Source organism: Phacochoerus africanus, chromosome 7 (assembly GCF_016906955.1).
Source record: "Phacochoerus africanus isolate WHEZ1 chromosome 7, ROS_Pafr_v1, whole genome shotgun sequence".
Taxonomy (NCBI): Eukaryota; Metazoa; Chordata; class Mammalia; order Artiodactyla; family Suidae; genus Phacochoerus; species Phacochoerus africanus.
The window spans coordinates 92,360,385-92,385,708 of record NC_062550.1 but is presented as its reverse complement, the minus strand read 5'-3'; the positions used below and the strand labels follow the sequence as shown (position 1 = coordinate 92,385,708).

Below are 25,324 nucleotides of genomic sequence, written 5' to 3'. Positions count from 1 at the left end.
TTCCTATTGTGGCACAATGGTTAAGAAATCCGATTTGAGGTTGCGGATTCGATCCCCGGCCTCGCTCAGTGGGTTAAGGACCTGGCATTGCTGTGGCTGTGGTGTAGGCCAGCAGCTACAGCTCGTATTGGACCCCTAGCCTGGGAACCTCCGTATGTCGTGGGAGGCAGCCCTAGAAAAGGCAAAAAGACAAAAAAAAGAAAGAAAGAAAGAAAGAAAAATACAGCCAAAGCCTTAAAGAATCACTTAACATTCTCAATGACCTCTGAAATATCTCAAAAATATCAAAAATAGTCCTACTGTCTATTGGAATGAATTACACTAATATCTACACATGAAATTCTTAATTCTCTTTCCCTCCTTGCATCCTTCTACTTCTCTATCCAGCCAAACATTTACCGTGCATTATGTGTGAAGCCCTGGAGATACAATCCCTGCCCGCTTCCAGAGGGGGCGAGACAAGCGAACCCCACGTGAGACAACACAAAGGCTCACAAGAGCCTCTGGTACCAGTTTCCTTGGAGAGCAGCCAGCAGGGGGTGAGCTAAGAAGGGGAGTCCGGGAAGAGCCCTCAGCTCAGGATCTTAGATCTCAACATGCTCATAAGGAAAGAGGAGGAGGAAGCTGGTGCTCAGATGGGTTGGATGAATCCTGACTTCACACAGCTCGAAAGTGGCAGGACCAGGATTTAAACACAGGCCTGTGGTCCCCAGAGGGCACACCAAAGGAAGACCTGAAAAAGCCTGCATGTGGAAGATCCGACTACTTCTCATCACCCCTGCTGCCAGCATTCCAGTCCACACCACTCTCACGACCACCATCCCGCACCAGTCTACACCCACCTGCAATCTGTTTTGAACCCAGCAGCCAAGGTGATCCTTGTTAGCCATGTGTTGGCCCATGAACTGGCCTGCCCACTGCCTCTCAGACCTCACGCCCTAGTTATTTCTCAAGTGCTTGCTCACCCTGTCCAGCCGCACGGCCTCTCCGATGTGCCTCAGGTGTGATGAGCACACTCCTGTCACAGGGGATTTGTAATTGTTGTTCCTTCTCCTGAAATGCTCTTCCCTGCACAGCTACATCACTTTCTTCCTCAGGTCCATCCTCAATGGCATCTCTGGGTTTCCCTGAGTCTCCTGTTTAAAGCTGCTTTCCGTGTCCCCACCCTCCCCACACACCTCGGGCCTCCCCAGCTCCTGTCCTGCTTTGTTTCTCAACGCGGCACCCATCCCCACTTCACATACTGTGTGTCTCACCTACTGCTCTGGCTTGTCTGCTCTGCCCTACCACAGTATAAGCTCGGTGAGGGCAGGGACATGTCTTCTGTTCCCTGGGATGCCGGGCACACAGCAGTGCTCAATAAATACTATTCAATCAGACTGAAAGCAGACTCATTACAAGCGCAATCCACACCTACGCTGCTTATGTGTGGACGCCCGCCTGACATCTCCCACTTGATAAGGTGTGGCAGACTCGGTGGCAGGGGGCAGGAAGAAGCCAGCCCAGGGGCTAAAGGGAGCTCACTCTCAAATCAGTGCCCTGAAAAGGAGCCAAGTGCCTCCTCTGATGAGATGCAGGCATCACCCATCTCGACGCTAGTGACAAGGAAGCCCAGCAGGTGCTCAATCTCCGGGCGCGGTCCCGGGTAAAGGGGGCGCCTCAGACCAGGAAGTTAGGGGAAGTAAAGGGCAGTCTGTGTGTCTGCCTTCTCCCAGGGGCTAATCAATGAGCAACCCTGCTGCGCCATTCAAAGAGGTCCTTACTCGCCCAAGTTAAGCTCCACTTGTTGGCAGAGGGGCTCTTTTCTCACACTGGCCTTTTGTATCTCAGGTCTACGAAGGCTCAGCAGAGCTACCAAAAAAACCCCACAAGTGTTCAAAACTCCAGGAGTTCTCAGACAGCAAAGGGAGGACTCTGAACTTGCCTACAGAGTGACTGGCAGGAGTGAGATAGGTGAGCATCTCAGCATCCACTGAGTCTAGAGATTGGTGCATGTGAAGACCCAAGCACAAAAAGATCACACCAGGTCAAACGGCAAGTGCATTCCAGGGAAGGGAGAGGAACGCTCTTCCCCAGGGAGGAGCCCGGGCCAGATGGTATGACGTGTGCCAAATGCCAAACTCAACCTCGGACTAATCCCTTGTAAAAATCTTGGCCATGTGGATTAGACTGCAGTGGGGGTGGGAGTGGAAATGAGTGCGACACACAACAGTAATGGGAAAGCCATAAGCACCTGACTTTGCAAAATTCTAAGGCATGTAAAGGGTGCCTTTCATCTCTGAAGTTCTACAAAGGAACCAAAATCACTGCAAGAGAGTTTCCAAAAGCAAACAAAACCTCACTAAGAGACGGTACTATATTTTCTTGAGTTTGCATCAGTCTGTTTTCTGTAATTAGAAAAAAAGGTGCCTAGTTTGGGTTAAAAAGGCAGTATTCCACTATAAAAACCTGCTGGTTGCCATGACAATTAGCATCTCTGTCCATCCCTTTTCTGAAGCATCTTCCTTACATCTGAGTCAAATCAGATGCAAGGACCTATCTCTGATGCCCAGGCTTTAGTATTTCCTTCGCACAAGGATATAAAAACATACACACAAACACTCACATACAAAACACATCATCAAAGGTGAGCAAACCTGCAAAAACTGGTACCCTCTGCCCTCCTGTCCCCATCACGTCCTACGAACAGCTCCGAGGAGACACCCCTGCAGGAGGGTGTGAGTTCACAGGGAGGTGGGCCAGGAAGCCTCGACACCTTCCCATCTAGAGTCGCTCGGGGTGGGCTCTGGATCAGCACTTTCCAGAAGGGCCCGAGTGAGTCGAGGGCTCCCTGGAGCACTGTCATTTTCTGTCTGCAAGTCTGTCCTCTTGAGCCTGAGCTCCTCCAGGGCTGTGCCCACGTCTGACTTGGTCTCAGGGTCCAGCACAGCGCTGGGCACCCAATGAGGTAGGTGTTCAGGACAATGAAGGGAGCTCAGGGGTAAGGCAGTCTCTCCTTACATTTTCCACTGAGACGTCCAGTTAGAACCTAGCCTGCTTCAAATCGTCCCCGAGAAGAGAAAGTAGGAAATTCTAGATCCATGCTCTAGAGGGTGCAGCTTGGGACCCAAAGGCAATGCCGCTACTGGTCTCCGCCACAGTGGTCGTGAGTCTGGACCACTGACCCTTCCCCAGACTCCTCCGGGCAAAACAAGGAATAAGTGAGAAAGTCGCAGCATTCATGTGGAGTTCCCATCATGGCTCAGCCATGAGCGGACCCAACTAGTATCCATGAGGACGCAGGTTCGATCCCTGGCCTCGCTCAGTGGCTTAAGGATCTGGCATTGCTATGAGCTGTGGTGTGGGTCGCAGACACAGCTTGGATCTAGCGTGGCTGTGAGTGTGGCCTAGGCCAGAGACTACCACTCTGATTGGACCCCTAGCTTGGGAGCCTCCATATGCCACAGATGCGGACCTAAAAGAAGAAAAGAAAGACAGAGAAAGTCACAGCATTAATGTGACTTATCTTCTCTTCCTGCTCATCATTGACCTAGATTTTTTTTTTTTTTAATCGCTTTTTAGGGCCGTACCCACGGCATATGGAGGTTCCCAGGCCAGGGGTCAAATCAGAGCTACAGCGGCCGGCCTACACCACAGCCACAGCAAATGCCAGATCCGAGCTGCATCTTCGACCTATGTCACAGCTCACAGCAACGCCAGATCCTCAACCCACTGAGTCTCTTCTCGGGGACGATTTGAAGCAGGCTAAGTTCTAACTGGACGTCTCTGGAAAATGAACGCCAGGGATCGATCAACCTCATGGCTCTTAGTTGGATTTGTTTCTGCTGCGCCACAATAGGAACTCCATTGAGCTAGATTTAATTGCAAAACATGTTTTAGAAAAGCTACAAAAATACCAAAAAGCCAGTGGAAGAAAAACAAAGAACCCCTCACTCTACTTAGCCAGAGGTAACCAGCATCTATATCTGGGTTTCTAAGTCACTGTTCTTTCAGCAGTTGATGTAGTTTTGCTGAACGGTTCAGGGCAAAGGCTCGTGAATGTAGACCAACCTGGGTTCAAGCTTTAGCCTTTCCACTTTTTACTGGTATGATCATGCAGGAGTCACTTACTCCTGTCTGAGCCTCAGTTCTTCATTCATAAAATAGGAGAACTATACCCACTTTTTGACACTGTTGCAAAAATTGCTGCAACCCATGTAAAGCCCTTGTCGCAGTGCTGGCAGAACTACTCGCGTGCACGAGCTTCGTTCATGTCCTACTTGGATGTGCCACTTGGTGAACAAAAATGGTATCTCTGTGTATATATCTTGTAAACTTTGTGTGTGTGTGTGTCTTTCTGCCTTTTCTAGGGCCGCTCCCTCGGCACATGGAGGTTCTCAGGCTAGGGGTCCAATAGGAGCCCCACAGCCACAGCAACGCGGGATCCGAGCCGCATCTGCAACCTATACCACAGCCACAGCAACGTGGGATCCTTAACCCATTGAGCGAGGCCAGGGATCGAACCCACAACCTCATGGTTCCTAGTTGGATTTGTTAACCACTGAGCCATGACGGGAACTCCTATTTTGTAAATTTTTTCTATCAATATAAACGCATGACCTCTTGACATGTCAATGAACATAATTCCATAAACTGACGGCTTTAATCCTAAAATAAGAGCATTGATAGACATTAACAAGAGTAGAGAGGCTTAAGTTCTTGACATAGTCCAAAAAACTGCATACTAGGAAATTCAAAATAATCTTACATTTGCCTTAAGCATAGCTTTAAAAAAAATCACTCCTATTAGTACAATTACTTGACAAAGCTACTTCGAATAGATGGAAAGGTTGAAGATACTTTTTCCTCTGCCCCAGGCGTGTCATTTCTAAGTATCTTTCCTAGAGAAACCCTCCCCGAAGTCAACAGACCTCAGAATCAGCCTGCCTGTCCACCATCAGGAGAATGGCTATACAAACACTGGTTTATTCATATACTGAAATAATATACAGCAGTAAAAGTGGGAATGAAGTTGCACACATTTATTCACATCATGCTGGAAAAAACAGCCAGTTACAAAAGAGATGCCATTTATATAAATATTTAATACAAAACGCCCAATACTATAAATTGCTTATGGAATCTGCCAATGTATAAAAACATACAAAGGAATGAAACATGACAAATTCAGGTTACAGAGACCTCTGAGGAAGTAGGAAGGGAGGGGGCATCCAGATACTGTTTCTGGGACCATTTATTTTTTAAAGACAAGTGACAAATCTGCCGGAAACACAGCAAAATGTTAACATCTGTTAAATCTAGGCAGTAGGTATACGAGCACCGCATTATTTAAAATGTATTTTCCATGTCTGAAGCATTTAGTCATTAAAAATAAATTTGTCTAGGAGTTCCCTGGTGGCTCAGTGAATTAAGGATCCAGTGGCTCTGCTTACTGCTGTGGTGCAGATTTGCTATCTGGCCCGGGGAACTTCACATGCTTCAGGTACAGACAAAAAAAAAAAAAGGAAAAAAGGAAAAAAAATTTTTTTAAATAAATTTGTATACTAGTTAATCAGATCTATTTGGTTAATGATATGATACAGGTTTTTCTTATGCTCAGAACATTCTTCCCTTTGTGCATCTGGTTTACCTTGAAAATAGGGTGTAAGTTGCTATTTCTGATGGGCCATTTCATTACCTTATAATTTCGGAATCTGATGTCGCTGCATCTACCTCCACAGGACAGTAATATCAACCTTAAATTAAATTCAACCACCAAAGCAAGCATAAACTTAAGAAAATTAAAATCCACGGAGAGTTTAATAAGCTAGCTGACCTAGAAAAACATGCCAGGCTCATTTGAGGCTACTGCGCAAATAAACTAAGGAGCAATTATTTTGAAGATTTACGAACAGAGTGTGATTTCTGAAATGGCCAGGGTATCAGAAAACATAAAATCATCTTTGTATACAGATTCAATGTCTCTGTCGTTCAACAGAATACATACTTCTCATGTTTAGCGAATCTGTCATTACTCCAAACGTGCAAGAGATTATTCCAAACTGAAGACTGAGAAGGCAACAACATTAATTTTAAAGAAAGCCACATAAATACATGTTTATCTCATTCATCTCTTACTTGCCCAAAGATATAAAAGCGTCAAAAAAAGCCCGTTGGAATGGGGGACTCAATTCACAAAACCATCTGTAAACAGCCCAAGGCTGGAGGGCTCCTCTTGTAACCCTTTCTTTTAAAAATAAGAGCTTAATTTGAGCCCTGAGTACCTAAAAAAAAAACTTCCATGCTGTTAAGTCGTTTTAAATTGCCAGAGTGCTGGTCAAATTTCTCAAGAGAATTTAATATGCTCCCACCTACCCAAACAGTAAGGAACAATTCCGCAGGCTAGAAACAGAATGATTTGGTATAAATAAGAGCCCTCATGGCTCCCCGGGGGGTAATAGGACAAAAAATGAGCTGCTTGAATGAAAGAAGACTCTCACTTTAACTTTGGTGCCCACAGATCCAAGAGATGCCAAGTCAATGAGTACCTCTAAATTACTGAGCACATGAGGTAAATTTTGGCTGGCTTTATATTGCTTGATAATTTGCTGAAGTCTGGAGGTTTCAACACACACAGTGCCTTTCCCAAATGAAAGCACATGTAATAAAAGCATATTCAATCCACCATTAATATGCTCCTGGGTCAGGTTATAAAATGCTAAGTGTTAGTTTATGGGCACAACCAACAGTTTTAACCTCCCTCTGTGTCAGACACGGAGATCACAAGGCACGTGAACCTCTCAGTAATTAACACAGGTGCCTGTAACAACCCCTACGCATCCAGGAATACTGAGCAAGCCACTCACAAATAAGGATAACCAAGCCAAACAAAGCAGCAGCTTATTACCTACAAACGTTAAGTCTTGCTGTATTTATTGTCATAACATGAGTCATAAACCAACTTAAATCTCCTAGTACCGAGGACCACACAAGGGCGCTACCTGGGTTTACGAAGTGAAAGGACCACAGCTCGGAAGCAGGCTGCTGCAAGTTAGTCCTGCTCCTTCGTGCCCCCTAGCCGGGCTGGGTGACCCCAATGGTTAAGGCGGCACAAAGGGTTTAGGATGCAATAAGACATATTCTTTCTACCACAACGGCTTTTACAAGCGGGGGGAAAGGCAAGATTCTGTATTAATGAGAACCTGCTGAGAGGGAACATCTAGTTCAAAAGCGTTAAAAGCACATTTTTATAAAAATGACAAACTTCATCTCTTCCCCTTTACTTTTCGGTCTTTCCTTACTGTAAGTGCTACTGGAATGGTGCCTGTTCAAAGTGTCTAAGAGCATGGGCCAGGGCGCTCAAAATGCTCATCTGAAATCCTGGCTTGGGGTGGGGTGGGGCGGGGGCATGGGGACGGCTATCAATCCAGAATAAATGAACCAAAATTATAACTTTTTTTTTTTTAATGGCCACACCCACAGCACATGGAAGTTCCTGGGCCAGGGATCGAATACAAGCTGCAGCTGCATGCCAGATCCTTTAACGCACTGAACCTCCGCAGTGACCCAAGCTGCTATAGTCAGATTCTTAACCCACTACACCACAGCGGGAACTCCCAAAATTATAATCTTTGATTCAATACTTTTTAAACCAGAGAAAGAAACTTACAAAAATGAAGCTATACATATGGACAGTGGCATATTTTTAAAGATGTAACTATGCAAAAAATGGTGCAGGGATGACTGTCATTTATCCATAGACATCTTAAAGAGAATCAAATTCTAACTGGATCAAAGATTTACATAAAAATCGTAAAACGTACTTTTAAAAAACACAGTGTTTTGGTTTTTTTAAAGAATCTTAAAGTCTGAAAGGCCATTCTAAGAATGACACAAACCTGTACACCCTTATGTCCGAAAATTTTTAATTTCTTCATGGCATAGTCTGGGTAATGTTTTTGTTTTTTGGGGTTTTTTTGTTTGTTTGTTTGTTTTGCCTTTTTAGGGCTGCCCTCACAGCATATGGAGGTTCCCAGGCTAGGGGTCAAAACAGAACTGCAGCTGCCAGCCTACGCCACAGCCACAGCAATGCAGGATCTGAGCCGCCTCTTTGACCTACACAACAGCTCAGGGCAACGCCAGATTCTTAACCCACTGAGCGAGGCCAGGGATCGAACCCACATCCTCATGATACTAGTCGGGTTCATGAACCACTGAGCCCCGATGGGAACTCCAGTCTGGTTGATACTTATTCAGTGCTTGCTACCTGCTGGCTCTACACACACGACATACCATGAAGTCAGTGTGGGAGACAGAACTCTAAGAGAGCCCCCAAGATTCCTACCCTCTAGTGAATACATCCTGTAGAATAACCTCCCCTCGAGGGTAAGCAAGACTTGTGAACATCATGGGATTCCACTCCCATGATTAGGTCACAAGGGTAAAAGAATTCTGCACATGTAATTCATCAGTTGACTAATCTGCTGACTTCAGTTCACCAAAAGGTGGAACACCTGGATGGGAGAGCCTCTCAAAGAGCCCTCGTCTAGAGGTCATACAACAGAGATATCGCCTGTTGACAATGAAGAAACAAACTACCTGGGGTTCCCACTGTGGCGCCACGGGATCAGTGGTGGCATCTCTGCAGTGCCAGGACACAGGCTCCGTCCCCAGCCCGACACAGTGGGTTAAAGGATCTGGCGTTGCCACAGCTGCGGCATAAGTTGCAGCTGCAGCTCAGATCTGATCCCTGGCTGGGGAACTCTACATGCGCAGGGCGGCTAAAAATGGAAAGAAAGAAAAAGAAAAGAGGGAAACAAACTCCCATGTTGTGGAGGGGGGCACACGGCAGGGAACAGCGGGGAGCCCCTGGGGGCTGAGGGCCTCAGTTCTACGGCTGTAAGGAGATTAACTCAGTGAACAACCAGTGAGCTTGGAAAAGGATTCCACGCCTCAAACAAGACTGGAGTTGTGGCTGACGCCTGGATTTCAGGATGATGAAACGCTGAGCAGAAGATGCAGGTAAGTGGGCCTGGCCTCCCAATCCCAGGGAACCTGTGAGATGATAAATGGGTGTTGTTTCAAGCTGGAAGATGTGTGGTAATTTCTTACATGAAATAGAAAATTAACCGTCAGAAATGACAAACTGGGAAAAACATGTATATACACAACAGCCTATTCAATAAGTAAAAAAAACGTCTACAAATCAATTTGAGAGATTACCAACCAAATGGATAAAGGGACAGAATAAATTGGTGGTTCACACTAAATACAGATGTTTTTTAAGTGGGTGAAAATATGATTCACAAAATTACATGAGATGTCACCACCGGGAGAATCTGGGGGAAGAGGACATGGACGTCATCTCTGTATTTTCTTTCTTTTTTTGCAACTTCTTGCGGGTCTGTAATTATTCCAAAGTAAACATTTTAAAAAGACGATCAACCCCATGCATATTGGGGAAAAACATAAATTAAATGAGCTACCCGTTTTCACCTACCAGACTGGCAAAGGTCAAGAAACTTGGTAACACACTGTCCCGGTGAGACAGGAGCTAAGGTGTGTTCATCCACGGATGGGTGTATAAGCTGTATTAGTTCCCCCCGCCACTGCCCCCTCAGCGCCTCGTGTCTGACACAGGTACAGTGTTCAAGTTCACAATATCATAATTTCACATGCACACAGCCTTTGGAGATTCCACTTTTAAGAATGTAGCCTACAACCACATTCCTCGTATGTGTGAAAGGCAGCATGCCCAAGGGCAGCCAGTGAGGGGCCTACAGTAACCAAAGACTGGAAGCAATACGCCTACCCTTCAATAAGGAAATGGTTAAATAAATCTGGAATATTCACATATCAGAATCCTGAACAGAAATTAAAACAATCTGAACATGGATCAGGAGCAGAGCATGTCTTCCAGGTTCCCCAGTCCTGCAGCGCGATTTCACCACATACCCGCATTCACTCATTGGGTCAGTCTTTACTACAAGTCCCAGCTAGGTACCAGGCTCCGTGTCTGGATAAGAAGAGCATAACCATTCCCATGCAATAGGATGGAGCAAGTGCCTACCAGCAGAGACGGGAGGCATGGGATCCCACAAAGAAAGGAGACCACAGCTCAGGGGCAGAGAGGGGGTGAAAGAAAGTCGAATGAGAGACTGGGTGTCAGGCTAAGAAGCTGCGATTCTGTCCTGCTGAAGGATGTCAAGCAAGATACTGACAAGACGCTAGGCCAAGCATACTTTTGCGGTAAAAACAAAGGAGTGGTCCAGGTCGAGAAGTTCATGATCTGGAGAGCATCTCTGACTCCATGACAGGTGTCTTAAGGCATCTCAACTTGACGCCTGCGCTGAGATGAATCGCCCAGGCGCACACCTTCACCAACACCTGGAGATGTGCTGAGGCTCAGAGAACCGTGAGGACAACCTGAAGTCCTCTTGAACCAAGTCACCTTATGGATGGATGCAAAGGAGATGCTTAGACACCTTCCTCCTTTGGAGAACCATTTACAAGCAGTCGTCCCAAGCAGTCGGGCATGGTCTCTTGACCACATTCCTCCACCAGCTCTTGGCGCAACATTTAAGAATGGGGGAGTTCCCATCGTGGCGCAGTGGTTAACGAATCCGACTAGGAACCATGAGGTTTCGGGTTCGGTCCCTGCCCTTGCTCAGTGGGTTAACGATCCGGCGTTGCCGTGAGCTGTGGTGTAGGTCGCAGACGCGGCTCGGATCCCACGTTGCTGTGGTTCTGGTGTAGGCCGGTGGCTACAGCTCCGATTCAACCCCTAGCCTGGGAACCTCCATATGCCGCGGGAGCGGCCCAAGAAATAGAAAAAAAAAAAAAAAAAGAATGGGATCAAAGCAGCAACCGATTCAACTCCCTTTCTTCAATCCTCCTCCCTGCCTTCCGTGCTTTTAATGGCTGAGGCTTCCGAGCACTTCGCCTGATGCCCAGACACAGCCTGCACAGCTCTTACTGAATGGGTCTCATATTTTCAGATAAATTAAAATCCATGCCAAGGAGTGATTCAGTCGCAAATCAAGGCCACCTGTTCCAATTAGTGAGATTAAAATAGTACTCCACTCACTGACGATCCGAAGTCGGGTTCCAAGCCTTCTGGATTATCACAACATCTTTACAAAGACAGAAAAAGGCGGGGGGGGGGGGGGGGGACTTTTAGTCCCAACACACAGTTGCACACACAGGAGTAAATATACGGAGGTGTTGAAGCATAGCGTTTGCAAAGGGCAGACTTTCTCTCTGGGCAAGTACTTATCCTGTGAGAGGCTGCAGCTCAAGGCATTCGATTCCCTTACCTTCAACAAGCCTGCAGATACAGCCTGATTCCATTCAACGTTACTTCAGAAAAACACACAGAGCTTAAGTTTCTTCTCCACCCACTTTCTGTCCCTGCCTGAAATTCCCAAAGCATCTGCATCTTCTGGATGGTGCACTTGTTAGCCTCAGGCCTGCCTTCGCCTCTCGGGTCATTAGAAGACTAGAAACATGGCCCGACCCAGGCACAACTCCCAGTGTCCCAGCCTCTCCCAAGTATCCCTATCCCGACAAGCCTGCCTCTAACTCACCAGGTAGTGCATTTGTTCATCCCCAAACATTCAATTCTGAAATGTTTCACAATCCACCAGGAGAAGAAAAAAAGAAGTCTAAGCGCCTCTAGGCCAGTGGGTCTAAAAGAAGCGTCTCATGAAGGAAGAGACATGATACCAGGGGTCTCCACCCAAATGATTCCAAATCACTTCAGGTGGTCGGAAACGAAGGCAGGAAACACACAGTCACAGCCAGCAAGTTAAGTCTCCTGGAAACAATCCGCAATCCACCAGCTGATTCAGCCCAGGAGAAAGGCTCTGGTCGCTCCCAGCGCTCCAAAGAAGCTCCCGCCCTTGCTGAGCTCCTTTTTAATCTGGTGCTGCAGGCCTCAGTGGCCCAGCAAAGTTCAGGAGCATGGCTACCTTAAACAGAAATGCAGGTTTTGAGGAGTGAACGGATTTGGAAAGACTAAGTAAATCAAGGTGCAGGGGTCGCAAGCGCTGCGTGGAGGCCTGGGAGGGAGTGCGTTCCGGGGACTCTGCCACAGAGGACACAGGCCCGGACGGGTGTCCCACCCCACTTCTCACAGTCCTTCACTCAGCCGGCAGGTGGAGGAGCTGGCATTGCAGCTGGACTCCAGAGTCCAGACTCTGAACCCTTCGTTACAGCCCTCAAACCCAGAAGCACACGAAGAGAGGGATGCTGGGGATAAAGAGGAGACGGTGGTTGAGAAAATTTCAGAAGTAAACTGTGGGATGTGGTGGGTAAGGGGGCGGACTGAGGGGGCTTCCGGGCAGCGGGTTTGGGGATTGGCTGCATGGGGAAAGTATGCCCCAGGAACTGGGGGCGGGGGCAGGTGGGTGGGCGGTGGCGGGGAGAGAATTAAGTTTTTTTTAGGGCTGCACCTGAGGCCTATGGAGGTTCCCAGGCTAGGGGTTGAATCAGAGCTGCAGCTGCCGGCCTGTGCCACAGCCACAGCAACACCAGATTGAGCTGCATCTGCAACCACAGCTCACCGCAACGCTGGATCCTTAACCCACTGAGCGAGGCCAGGGATCAAACCCACGTCCTCGTGGATACTAGTCGGTTTCGCTTCCGCTGCGCCACAACGGAGAATTAAGCTTGATACACAGCCTTTGAGGCGCCTGGGGACGGAAAGGTCTTGCACACCTGGGGTAGGCTCTCAAGCCAGCGTGCAAGGCAGGAACCACACACTTTCACCCGGGGAGGCCCGTCCCTGGGGGTGGGCATGGCACGGGCCGTCCCCGGAAAGGCCCCTGAACCCCATCCCTGCCTTCCCCCAGGCTTGCAGCATGGGAATGTTTCTCTGGCCAAGAACAAGAACATGTCTTTGGGGTGTGTTTAGAGGCTGCGTTGTGGGGAAGCTAATATACACTAAAGACACTTAGTGCTGGAAGAAGCTCTCAAGAGAGATTCACAGGAACAGAGGGCTGCAGAGGTAATGCAAGACTGGGTTGAGTTCTAAGTTAAATACAAAGAGGATATATTTATTCTACGACTTACATACGTTGCTCCCCAACGTCCTATCCCAACAGGGAGAAGGTGCCTCTCAAAACTTCCTCTTGAAAAAAATGACACTGAAAGCAACCCCAGAAGAGATAATTTTTTAGAAGTGGCAGAAGATCCAGTGCAGCTAAGTAGTTTGATATAGGAATTGTCACCCATTCTTCACCCTAACCCTGCTCAAAACTTGGAAATAAATTCAGAAGGAAAATGGTTTAACACTAAACCATTCGAATTCAGTATTTTCACCTAAAAAGTTCACACAAGTTTAAATCTGTTCATCAATCAATTCTCTATTGAAAATAATTTAAAATTCTCATCTTACCTAGTTCAATTTTGAGATATTTAGCACATGTAACTTAGCTTCACTTGGTCTTAAAAAAATATTTGAAGCTGTTTTCTTTTAAGGAATTCTTCCTCTCTCTCTGGCCACACCCATAGCATATGAAAAATTCCTGGGCCAGGGAATCACATCTCAGCTGTAATCTATGCCACAGCTGTGGCAACACCAGGTCCTTAACTTGCTATGCCACAGCAGGAACTCCTAAGGAATTCTCTTTTAAGACAGAAGTTAGTATGGAGTTAACGTCGGGGTTTAGTGGTTAATGAACCCAACTAGTATCCACAAGGATGTGGGTTTGATCCCTGGCCTCCGCTCAGTGGGCTAAGGATCTGGTGTTGCCGTGAGCTGTGATGTAGGTCACAGACACGGCTCGGACCCCGCTTTGGGTGGCTCTGGCGTAGGCCGGCAGCTACAGCTCCGACTGGACCCCTAGCCTGGGAACCTTCATATGCCATGGGTGCCAACCTAAAAAGACAAAAAAAGAAAAAAAAGACAGAAGCTGGTGGAGTTCCTGCCGAGGTGCAACAGATTAAGGATCCAGTGTTGCCTCTGCAGCAGCTCAGGTTTGATCCCCAGCCCAGCACAGAGGGTTCAGGACCTAGCGTTGCCACAGCCATTGATGGCATAGGTTGCAGGCCTGGGAACTTCCACATGCTGCTGGTACAGCGCTCCTCCCCCCAAAAAAGACAGAAGCTGGCATAATGGTTAGTACTATTCATGACATAATTTCACTGGTTCCAGTCTGGCTGGCTGTCACTCCTCTACATCTGCAAGGGGAAGAGTCTGGAGTTCATGTCTGAATTCTCCTCCAAGTCGAACGTGGTGAAACCTTGAGTCTAACATTTCAACCCTCTGTCTTAAGTGTGAGATGCACATGCCTTCAGCCCAGTGAAGCTAAAGTCCTACAGGGATATCAGTGAGGCCAGTCTGTGTCACAAGTGTCACAAGGAGGAACTGCTCTCATTATGTCCTTCAACTGCTCATCCTCCAGAGACCAAATACCAGGCTAGAAAATGATTCTTTAAGAACGTCTTTCTTTTCTTTTCTTTTCTTTTTTTTTTCTGGTCTTTTTAGGGCCTTACCAGTGGCATACGGAGGTTTCCAGGCTAGGGGTCCAATTGGAGCTATAGCCCCCAGCCTACACCACAGCCACAGCAACTTGGGATCCGAGCCGTGTCTGTAACCTACACCCAGCTCACAGCAATGCTGGATCCTCAACCCACAGAGCAAGGCCAGGGATCGAACGCGCAACCTCATGGCTCCTAGTCGGATTCGCTTCGGCTGCATCACAACGGGAACTCTACGAATGTCTTTAAATCATGAGTTTATTTAACAGCCTTGAAGACTTCCCTGCACTACTGGCAAAATTCTCACCTCCTAAGCACTATAAAAAGCTAAAAAAAAATTCATAAGTGATGGCTCTAAATCATTCATTCATCAAAAACCTAATGAGTACATGGGACCACAAGCAGAGGACTGGCAAAGGGGTGCATCCTAAGAATCCCCATCACACAGCTCAGAGGGCACACTCATCCTCAAGTGCCCGACAGGTGTGGTATGACTGACCCACTCACCAGCACTCAGCTCAGAGGCAGAAGACTGAGAAGCGGTAAAAATGCAAGTTCTGGAATTAGACAGCGACTCATCAAACCCCAGCTCCACCACATATAATAAGAGCCACAGGACCTAGGGCAAATTACTGAACCCATCTGGGCCTCAACTCCCCCATCTGTAAAATGGAACTATAAACAGGCTATCATTCGGTTTAAGGAGATGGTGCATTCACAGAGCCTAATACCGGGCCTGGGAAGGGAGGAACTGATACACGCTGGGGGTAATCGAGGTTGCTGCATTCCTCTTCTCATGTACACCCCTCTGCCTTCTTAATGAGGAACAGTCAACAGACACCCTACATTTTCCTTCGGGGCACCCCCTCCCCTGAGTCAGTGGAAGCAGCTGGAGTATGCACAGATCACATATCCCGATGTTCCTTCTCGGAGGAATGTAAAGTCCTCATTCTGATTCACAGCACAGTGATTCATGGCTCTCTTCTCTCTCACCAGCCCCCTCCACTGAAAACATGAAAACACAATTAAGAAAGAGCAGGACTGAAAGCTGCAGCCTCCCCTACATCAAGATCTGGGCAATATCCCCCAAAAGGATGAGGCTGATTCCTGACCTTAGCAGCAGCCCTGGAAATTCAGGCAGCGGGTCTGAAGCAAACATACCCAGCAATCCAACTTGGGAGCAGCTGTCTTGGGGTTCCACGGCGGATGTGACAAGCGGGCGTGCTGGTGGAAGCTGGCAATTTGTTCTCCTCTGAAGGGAGAACCAGTGAGCCTGCAGCAAAGCATCTCTCAAAAAACACAACCTCATCAATCCATCCACGCTACGCTTAAGGAAATTCAGGTTCGAAGACACTTACCATTATTCACCATCCCTTTAATTAACTCTAAAATAAAACAAATCACCGGTTAAACGTGTGCTCGCAAACCACACACTCAGTTTACCACGTCACCAGGTCACTGTCACCTACGACAGAAGGCTCCTGCCCAGGAAGTAAGCAGATCATCACCTGCTTCCATCACCGCCCAACCACTTCCATGGTGAGGAGGCTCCGACAGCCTCTTCTCTTCCGCTGCCTCTGGCCACTACTCATCACGCAACTCTGGACCCATTTCCAAACCTCCCAATGCTTACAGATGTACTACAGGGGGCAATCGGGCCCCACACAGGTCTTGCTTCAGACACTACAGACTTCTGCACTTAGTATCACCGTTTTTTTTGTAAAATAGAAGGTTATTTCCTGGGCCACAAGTATCAATGAGATGCCCTGACCAGATATTAAGTTTCCAGAGAAGCCAGATTATCTGTTTGTCTCTCACCAGCCCCACCCCTGAAAGCACGAAAACATAATTAAGAATCGACAGGGCTGAAAGCTGTAGCCTCTCTCACCTCAAGATCTGGGCACTATCCTCCCAGAAGGACGAGATCTGATTTCTGACCTTAGGAGCATAGCCTTGGAAATTCAGGCAGCGGGTCTGACACAAGCACAGCCCACGATCCAACTTGGTAGCCGCTGTCCTGGTGTTTTGCAGTGGACGGGACACCGCCAGCACAAGGACAGTGCTCGACGTGTGTTTGCTGAATGAATGACATGTCTTGCTCTCAAAGCACAGGTGTCGATAGTTTATAAACACGTAAACAATCACTGTGATGAGGAACACGTGAGAAAGGGAGGCACCAAATGCTAAGAATGCCAGAAAAGTTTCCATATTATCCACAAATTAGCAATCTGTGCATTTTCAAGCCTGTGAATACACCTTCCATAGTAATAACATAAGACTGGCTGCCACCTCTTGAGTTCTTACTGTGTACCTGATATTTTACAGACATTATTCATCTAGTCCTCATGACACCTCTGTGATTGAAAGAGGAAACTAAGACTTAGGATGATGACAAGGTCCCAGTCACATCTACTATGCAGCACCAGTACCTGACCTGTCTTCTGCGGGCGAGCCCAGCGAAAGGGGTTCTGCAGACAGTCTGGTCCCTGCAGGCAGGACGGACAGAAGTTGATGAAATCACAGAGCAATGAGGAAGCTAATGCACGGAGATCTCTTCCTGAGCTCTCCAGCTGCTAAGCTAAGGAGGGGTGACTAGGGAACATGGGAGGAACGAACAAATCCCAGAAAAATATCAAAGCTCTAAAGGCAAAGCTGATAGACTAGATAGAGGCAGGGAGGGGAGGCACTCAGGACAACTAGCAGCTCCCATGAGAATAAGAAAGAACACTATTCACCATACACATGGAGAAAAACAGCTAATACTAGGGTGCCTACAACCACTGTTTTTACAAATTCTCTTACTGAAGACTCCCAACCAGTCCTCAAAGTAGGGACTATTACCACCTTTTATAGATGGGGCCTGGAGGCTCAGAAAGGTCAGACCTTGCCCCTCCCCACCCTGAAGTCACCCAGTCAGGGCGTGTAAAAAGCCAGAATATGATAGAAGAGCCGGTGGGGCTCACCACTATTACCCAAGTGGCTGAAGATGGTATCTTAGACTATTTAAAATTAGAAGCAACAAAAAATGGATTCAGACATAACTGATTAATAAAAATCAGTTCCTGTATAGAAAGCAAACTGCCTATATTCTTAAAAAGAGAACAGGCTTTAACTATCTAGGGCATGAAAAAGAAAGTAGGATTCTATTTCTATATATGCTCTTTCTTTTAAAGTAAAGGATATTATGTACACTGAGTTTTAACATGTACCATTTCTGAGTTTTACCCACATGAAGTTTAAAAATGTGAATGATCCTGACTTGTCAGCCTAGAGACAATCACAGGATTCATCATTAGTTATGTTACATTTTCACCAGAGTTGGGGGGGGGGGGAATTTAGGTTAATCCACCTGGCTATAAAAATAGACTTGTGCACTGTTAAAATAGTACACTGTCTCATCATGATTCCACTCTCAAAGGCTTCAACAAGCTCGGCAAGAGATGCGTATTTTCCCTGTTATCTCAACAGGACATCAATTTTGAACTCAAAAAATGCCCATTCAGGGTAACCAAGAACTTGAGCTCACAGAGCCTTAGTCCCTACCCGGGAAGAAACTGTATCCCTGAAAGGTTCATCGACTCTTCACATGCACTTCCAGTTCTCATTGCAGTGTTTTTAGGGAGCTAATGAGTCCACCAAAAGGTTCTTTTAACATCTTAACCCAGATGGTTTATTGCCAAGGAGAAAGTGACATCAAGAAATCAACCCTTAGGGCCCCCTGACGGACTCCCTCGGCATCCTCTGCTTTCTGAGTGTACAGAAAAATATGGCTTTACAGCGACGTCTTAGCGAGTTCCACACTCAGGAGCTAGAATATCCACCAGGAGACTTTCTTCACAGGAACACTGCTGCTAAAGCCTTCCCTTCGTTACAGCAGCCTTATTACAGCCTTTAAGACAGATTCAAAATTGTATCAGCTGCACTGGGAGAAAAGCTCTTATGAGTTTTCAAAATTTCCATTAATTCTCTCTATTCGCCCCTGCCTCAACAACAGAAGCCCTAAAAGCCAACAGTCAAGAAGTTTCAATAGGGAGTTGCCGTTGTGGCTCGGCGGTTTTAGCACCTGACTAGTATCCATGAGGATATGGATTCCATCCCTGGCCTCCATCAGTGGGTTAAGGATGGGTGTGGCAGAGAGCTGTGGTATAGGCAGCAGATGTGGTTCAGATGCCACGTTGCCATGGCACAGGCTAGCAGCTGCTGCTCCGACTCAACCCCTAGCCTGGGAATTTCCATATGCCGCAGGGACAGCCCTACAAAGCCAAAAAAAAAGAAAAAGAAAGAAAATTCAAACAGGTATCTCAGCATGATCACGAGTGCAGAACTTGAAATCACTGTCCACTGAAGTTCCAGTCTCTCTCCATCTGACTTCTTCTAGTCCTCAAGAGATTTCATTTCTCCAATAAGTTAATTTAGAATAATCAGTACATATAATGTTTAACTCAATTTTAACGGATGGTCTATATAAACAACAGGTATCTCCATGCTAACAAAACAAAGGTCTCAGCATAACACTGTCAATAGAAATTGAAACAAAACAAGAAACCCCCTTCACATAAGGTTCTGGTACTTTAACAGGAAAGAAGGCTGTGGAGATGGAACAGCGGCATATGCAGCAGACATAAAGTCTGCAGCTAACTTTACACATTTGCTTTGCCACTTTCCATCTCCGCAGTTAAGGCAAAAAAGAGTGAGGTTTGGAAAGTTCCGTGAGTTCTGCCAAATTGCTTAAATAGGCTCACAATGAACCATCCATCCCTCAAAGATTCATAATCCTGTTGTTTACGTGAAGATTATCACAGTTGTGAGAAGGGAAACGGAGCTTCCATACTTTTCTCAAACCTGAAATTTCTTCGACAACTACAGCATAAGCTCACCTCCAAATTGCAAATGCATTAGAAAAAGATCTCCACCCTTTTTCTGCAGTTAACACTGTTTATCAGCAGTCATCCACCCTCACAAAAAAATGTCTTAGCTGTATAGGTAACCACGGATTCTTTTATCAATGTTTTCTGCCAAATGGAGTTTCCAGTTCTTTTCATCATAAACTGTTGTGGAACTTTGGAAGAAAAGTAGGGAGAGGAAAAAAAAAAAAAAAAGACAATTCCTTTGCGAGGAGGGGAGAGAGGAGTGGATGCAGAAGCTAAGTATTATTTCACTAAATATACTTAATCTGAAAAAAACTTAAATCATTCTGTTAAATTGAGTAACACATGCGAGCACGACCCCCTACCTCCGCGAACGTTCTACGTGGAGGCTGGCACTCAAACGGCGAGATCTGACAAGTGAACAGGGAGCAAAGAACACCTCCTGGTACCCTCTGCCCCTGCCCGAATGCCAAGGTGGAGGGGGTGCTGTTCTAAATGGCACTTCGATCAGCCGGGGGCGGGGCGGGGGGGGGGGGGACGAAGTATTGAGCCTCGACGCTTAAACACCCCGAGAGCAAAGGCATCCCCGGGGTGGGGGCTTCCTCTGCCCGGAGGGACCAGCGCTCAGGCTGAGGCCCTCCTCTCTGCTCAAACTAGGGCTCGTCTCCGCTGCAGACACTGAAAAGCTATTTTCGCCCACAGCCGAAATCAGTAACAGCAAATTACACTGCAAACAATGGAGAGGGCGCCTGCTCCGCACGCCCAGAAACTCTGGAGGCAGCGCGCAGACTGACTTTTCGCTGGGGCAGAGCCGGGAGGAGCGGCCGCGGGAAACCGGGCAGCGGGTCCGCCGCCTCGCCGCCTCCCGGCAGTGCACAGCCCTCGCGCTCCAGCCGCCAGCGCCGAGCCCGAAACCTCGAGGGCCACGAGACGGGCCGGCTGCACCGGGGCTCAGGAAGGGGAGGGAAGCCGCCCCCTGCGGACACGGTGCCGCGGGTGGCGGGATCCCCTGGCGTCCGGCACCGTGCGGCGGGCGCTCCCTGGCGGAGGGGGCGGCGGAGCTCCGGACGTCGGGGAGACCCGGGCGCGCGGGGACCCAGGGCGGCGGGCCGGGCTCTGAGCTGCCCCCGTCCGGGAGAGGGGCCTGGGGTCTCGGAACGCGGGCCGGGCTCCCACGCCTCCCTTCCCAGCCCCGCCAGAGCGAGGGAGCCCAGCCCCGGGGTCGCTGGGAAGGGACAGCAGGAGCGAGGCGGCGAAACGCGCGGGGCGAGATCGTCCTCGCCCCTCGGCCGGGCGCCCCCAGGGCTACCCCCCGCCCCGCGCCTCTCACCCGGCTCTTGAAGCGGTGGTGCCGGCCCGGGTCGGAGTAGGTCCGGTCCACAGTGAGGGCCGTGTCGCTCCCCGGCATCTCGGCGCTCGGGCTGCTAACTTTCCCGGGGCTCCCGGCCGCCGCGCCGCGAGAGGCCGGCCGCGCTCCGGCTCGCCCTGGGCAGCCGAGGCCAGGGGGCGGCGCGGGCTGCCGCCGCCGCTGCTGCCAACACCCGCGCGGCCGCCCTGCGCCGCCGCCGCCGCCGCCGCCGCGCGGTGGGGAGAAGGCGGGGCCGGGGCGCGAGACTCCTCCCCCTTCCCCTCCCCGCGCGCCCCGCCCGCCCGCCCGAGACCCTCTCCAGGTGCCGCAGCTCCGCCCCGCTCCGTCGCTGAAACTGGATCCCACCCCCTCCCACACTGCCCTCTTCCTCCTCAAGGGACCAGCGACATCTCCACTCTTTGTTGACTTCTTTGTATGTTTATGATAAAAGATGGATTTTTGGCAAGAACTGGAGGCTTGCCTTCCATGCTACGCTTTTATTCAACGTACACTTATGAGACATCGACGCCGTGCCATGTCCCGGGATAGGGCACAGAGTTGTTTTGGGTTTGTTTGTTTAAGTTCCTGTTTTTTCTTCTGATTTCACTGAGCAATGTGATACGTATTTTAATTTTTCATTTCTGGCTCACCTTTATGTTGGAAGCTACTCGAAAGTCGGGACATATCTTTTCATTTTAGTATTTCCTATTTCCAGTGAACAGTCCCTGCCCACAGAGAAATCTGGAGTCAGAACACCTGGTCCGGTTATATAGGGTGTACCAGTGGGAGACTGAGTTGAAATATGGAAAGTGCAGCTGCTCCGGAGAGGAGTTAGAGGGTGATGCGACCAGCCTAGACGGAAAGCGGGATGTGCTCCTCCCGTCAAAGGGCTGGAGGGAGAGGGATGTGTAGGCAGAAGAAAAATACTGAGCATGAAAACAAAGGTACATTTGGAAAACCTCAAGTCGTCTGTTGAGGGGGTCTCTTCAGGAACAGAAAGACATGATGAAAAAAGTAGCTGGAGGAGTTCCCGTCGTGGCACAGCGGAAACAAATCCGACTAGGAACCATGAGGTTGCAGGTTCAATCCCTGGCCTCGCTCAGGGAGTTAAGGATCCGGCGTTGCCATGAGCTGTGATGTAGGTCGCAGATGCGACTCGGATCTGGCGTTGCTGTGGCTGTGGTGTAGGCCGGCAGCTGTAGCTCTGACTGGACCCCTAGCCTGGGAATCTGGAGACTTTGATGCAGAGCTCTGCTTTCAAGGCAGGGAAGTTCAGCCCTATTCTTGAGTATTGGTCAGGTGCTGGAGGTTTCTGAATGGAGACCTGACAATATCAGGATGGAAATTTAAGGAGGGATATCTGAATAGCTGTGTGAAGCACCGATTAAAGAGTCGAAGGGACACTGGTTAGACGGCCATGGCAAAAGTCAGAACAACCTAAATGTCCCTCAGAAGGAGACTAAGCTATGATATATGCATCCAGGGGAGTGTCAGGTAACTAATAAGAGGGCAACTCTCTATGCATAGCTCCCGAAATATCACTAACATATATGGTTAAGTAAAAAAGACAATGTGCAGAATAATATATATGGTATTCCACTATTTATATAAAAATAATATATGCATATACTTAAATATGCAGGCATACTTCCGGGAGGATTAGCAAGAAACCAGGGAAAGAGCCAAGAAACTGATGGTAGGAGAGGGGAACTAGGCAGTTACAAGCAAGGGTTGGATTTATTTCTCAGTGTATATGCTAATTATTTATTTATTTATTTTTGTCTGTTTAGGGCCGCACCCACAGCATACGGAGGTTCTCAGGCTAGGGGTCAGAATCGGAGCTGCAGCCACTGGCCTATTCCACAGCCACAGCAACACCAGATCCTTAACCCACTGATCAAGGCAAGGGATCGAACCTGCATCTTCATGGATACTAGTCAGATTCATTTCCCCTGAGCCACAATGGGGAACGCCTATATATGCTTTTCAAATGTAAATGTGAATTGCATGCATATATTAACTGCTCAAAAAGTAAAATAAAAAATATGTATTTAAGGACTTCCTGTGGTGGCGCAGTGGTTAACGAATCAGACTAGGAACCAAGAGGTTGTAGGTTCGATCCCTGGTCTTGCTCAGTGGGTTAAGGATCTGGCACTGCCGTGAGCTGTGGTGTGGGTCGCAGACGCGGCTGGGATCCTGCACTGCTGTGACTGTGGCGTAGGCCGGCGCCTGCAGCTCCAATTAGACCCCTAGCCTGGTAACCTCCATAAGCCATGGGAGAGGCCCCAGAAAAGGCAAAAAAAGACAAAAAAAGTATTTTTAAAGAGGGTAAACTTATTAAAACTAACTTATGAAGAAACAGCAAGCCCTACATAGTCCTAAAACCATTCAAAAATTAAATCAGTGCTTTAAAACACCCCCCCATAATGAGGTTTTGGGTTTGATCCCTGGCCTCACTCAGTGGGTTAAGGATCCTGCATTGCTGTGGCTGTGGTGTAGGCTGGCAGCTACAGCTCCGATTAGACCCCTAGCCTGGGCACCTCCATATGCTGTGGGTGCGGCCTAGAAATGGCAAAAAAAAAAAAAAAAGGAAACCAGTGTTAATAACTTTGAGTTTAATTCTGAGGAAGATGGGAAGATGCGGACATTTTTAAGCAAAGGAATGGAGTGACATGCTATGCCTTTTCATTTTAGGGGGAAAAAAAATTGATCCCTACCTCATACACAAAAATCAATACCAGAGAGATTAAAGATCTAAAGGAGAAAATGCAATTTTTAAAACTGCCAGAAGAAAATGGGAGAAAATCATCAAGATCTCAAGTCATAAAAAGCAATTCACAAAAAGCATAAACCATAAAGCTCGGGGCACACTGACGTTTTAAAACTTCTGCTTATGAAAAGAAACAATAAAGTAAAAAGCTAAGCCACAACAAAACTTGAGCTAAAAAAACAATATGGATGAATTTCACCAACAATACTTATTGAGAAACAAACCAAAAAAACCAAGCCACATAAAACTACCCGTTATGACAGTCTATTCATGGAAAGTTAAAAAATATGAAGAATTATAAAGGACATTTTTTAAGAGAACAGAGATAAATAGTTAAACTATTAAGAAAAGTAAGGATATAATATACACACCTTTTAGGACAGTCTTTATCTCTGGTGGGAAGATAAAGAAGGACTTAATAGAAGAGGGATACAAAATTATAAATAGTGCCATATTTAATGAATGACGATTGGTACACTGGCTATATGTTCATTCCTACACACATACACAATGTTCCATAATAATTTAAAACTTTAAAAACAAGGACTCAAAGGACAAATGTAATGACGGCATCCTTAACCCAACCCGGGACTTAAGGCATCAGTGCGGTTATCTGTTCAAATACATCGATGTCATAGCACTGTCACAAGTACAAATCTTAATATAAAGGCAAGACAGTCTGTCATTATGAAGTCTTTGTGTCAATTTAATCTTATAAAGATCCATTCCGAAATCTGAGCGTCTATCTCTGGGTTTTCCCCCTTCTATTTTTTTTCCGGGTACTTAGGAATAAAGTATGTTGCTCGAGTGTGTGTGTGTGTGTGTGTGTAAATGTCTGTGTGTAACTTTAGAGAGGCCAGACCCGACTAAGGCCTCTGACAAACCACCTGTGGGCTTCGGTTGGTGTGACAACAGGCACCTCCTTTCCATTTCTGCTACTGTCTGGAAATGCTTGAAAAGGATGAATTCAAACGTTATTGGGCTCCCTTCAATTTCGATTAACAAAGGATGTTCTTTTTTAGATCATTTAGATTTATTTCATAAGCTAGTTGCCCAGAAGCTGCTCTACTGGGCATGCTTACAAAATAATGTTTAAAAAAAAGCCCAAATTAAATAGCACAAGAGCGAGCTCCCCAGAAAAGAAAGAAAACAAGCCATGCTGGTCACCATTTGGCTCCCCTATTTGAAATTAGGACCCACAAGGAAAAGAGACCACGTGACTTCTTCCAGAAGCCATGCCTCGGGTTTTGCCAGTCCCAAAATGAGGGGTGGGGGACACCCAAATTTCTTCTCCAATGTAAGAACCGCCTGCACCTCTGATAATAACCTCCAAAGCCTGTCTCTGAAAAGAGTAATTTAAAAACAGATCACACTTTTGACGTAACAAATGCAGTCAGAACCGTAAGGAATACGAAGGTACAAAATCGAGGGTGTGAAGTAAGAATATACGTCAAAAGCGTAAGCGGCACAGGAAGGCAGCATATGCTACGCACCAAGGAAATGGAACAGATCGTTTGTGCTGTAAGAGTTTAAAGTATGGAATGAGGAGACAAGGCTTCACAAAAACGGTAGGATTATACTTGACTCAAAGTACATATTTGTTGTTTCTGCCTGCCCAGCATCCAGCCCCTTATTCTCAAAACAGTGCCTGGATTTTTCCTTCCCGACCTATCCTACCCTTGCTCTTAATCCAAGTGGTTTTGATGAGGCTGACCGCACCCGACCCCTGACTCCAGGGAGGGGGCACACCATACAGCCTTGGCCAATAGGAGTCCCGGTAACTTATGCAGAGACAGGCACATGACTCAGTCAGAGCCAATCAGAGTTGCCCCCAAGACTTTTGCTGTAACGCTAGGAAAGACCTGCGCCCTTCCAGGG

General features: G+C 47.5%; 1 protein-coding gene across 3 annotated transcripts in view; it reads right to left on the bottom strand.

Moving 5' to 3' along the window:
- The window catches only part of TMCC3 (transmembrane and coiled-coil domain family 3), a 274,854-nt gene that overhangs the window by 54,656 nt on the left and 194,874 nt on the right, over nucleotides 1–25,324 (bottom strand). Inside the window, exon 1 of one of the 3 annotated variants that reach the window (XM_047788268.1) lies at nucleotides 20,659–20,940. The exons of the other annotated variants lie outside the window; for them this stretch is intronic. Within the exon in view, the coding sequence (XP_047644224.1) occupies nucleotides 20,659–20,736 (78 nt within the window). The 5' untranslated portion in view covers nucleotides 20,737–20,940. Of the gene's footprint in view, nucleotides 1–20,658; nucleotides 20,941–25,324 lie in introns of those variants that run through there. 3 annotated transcript variants of the gene reach the window in all.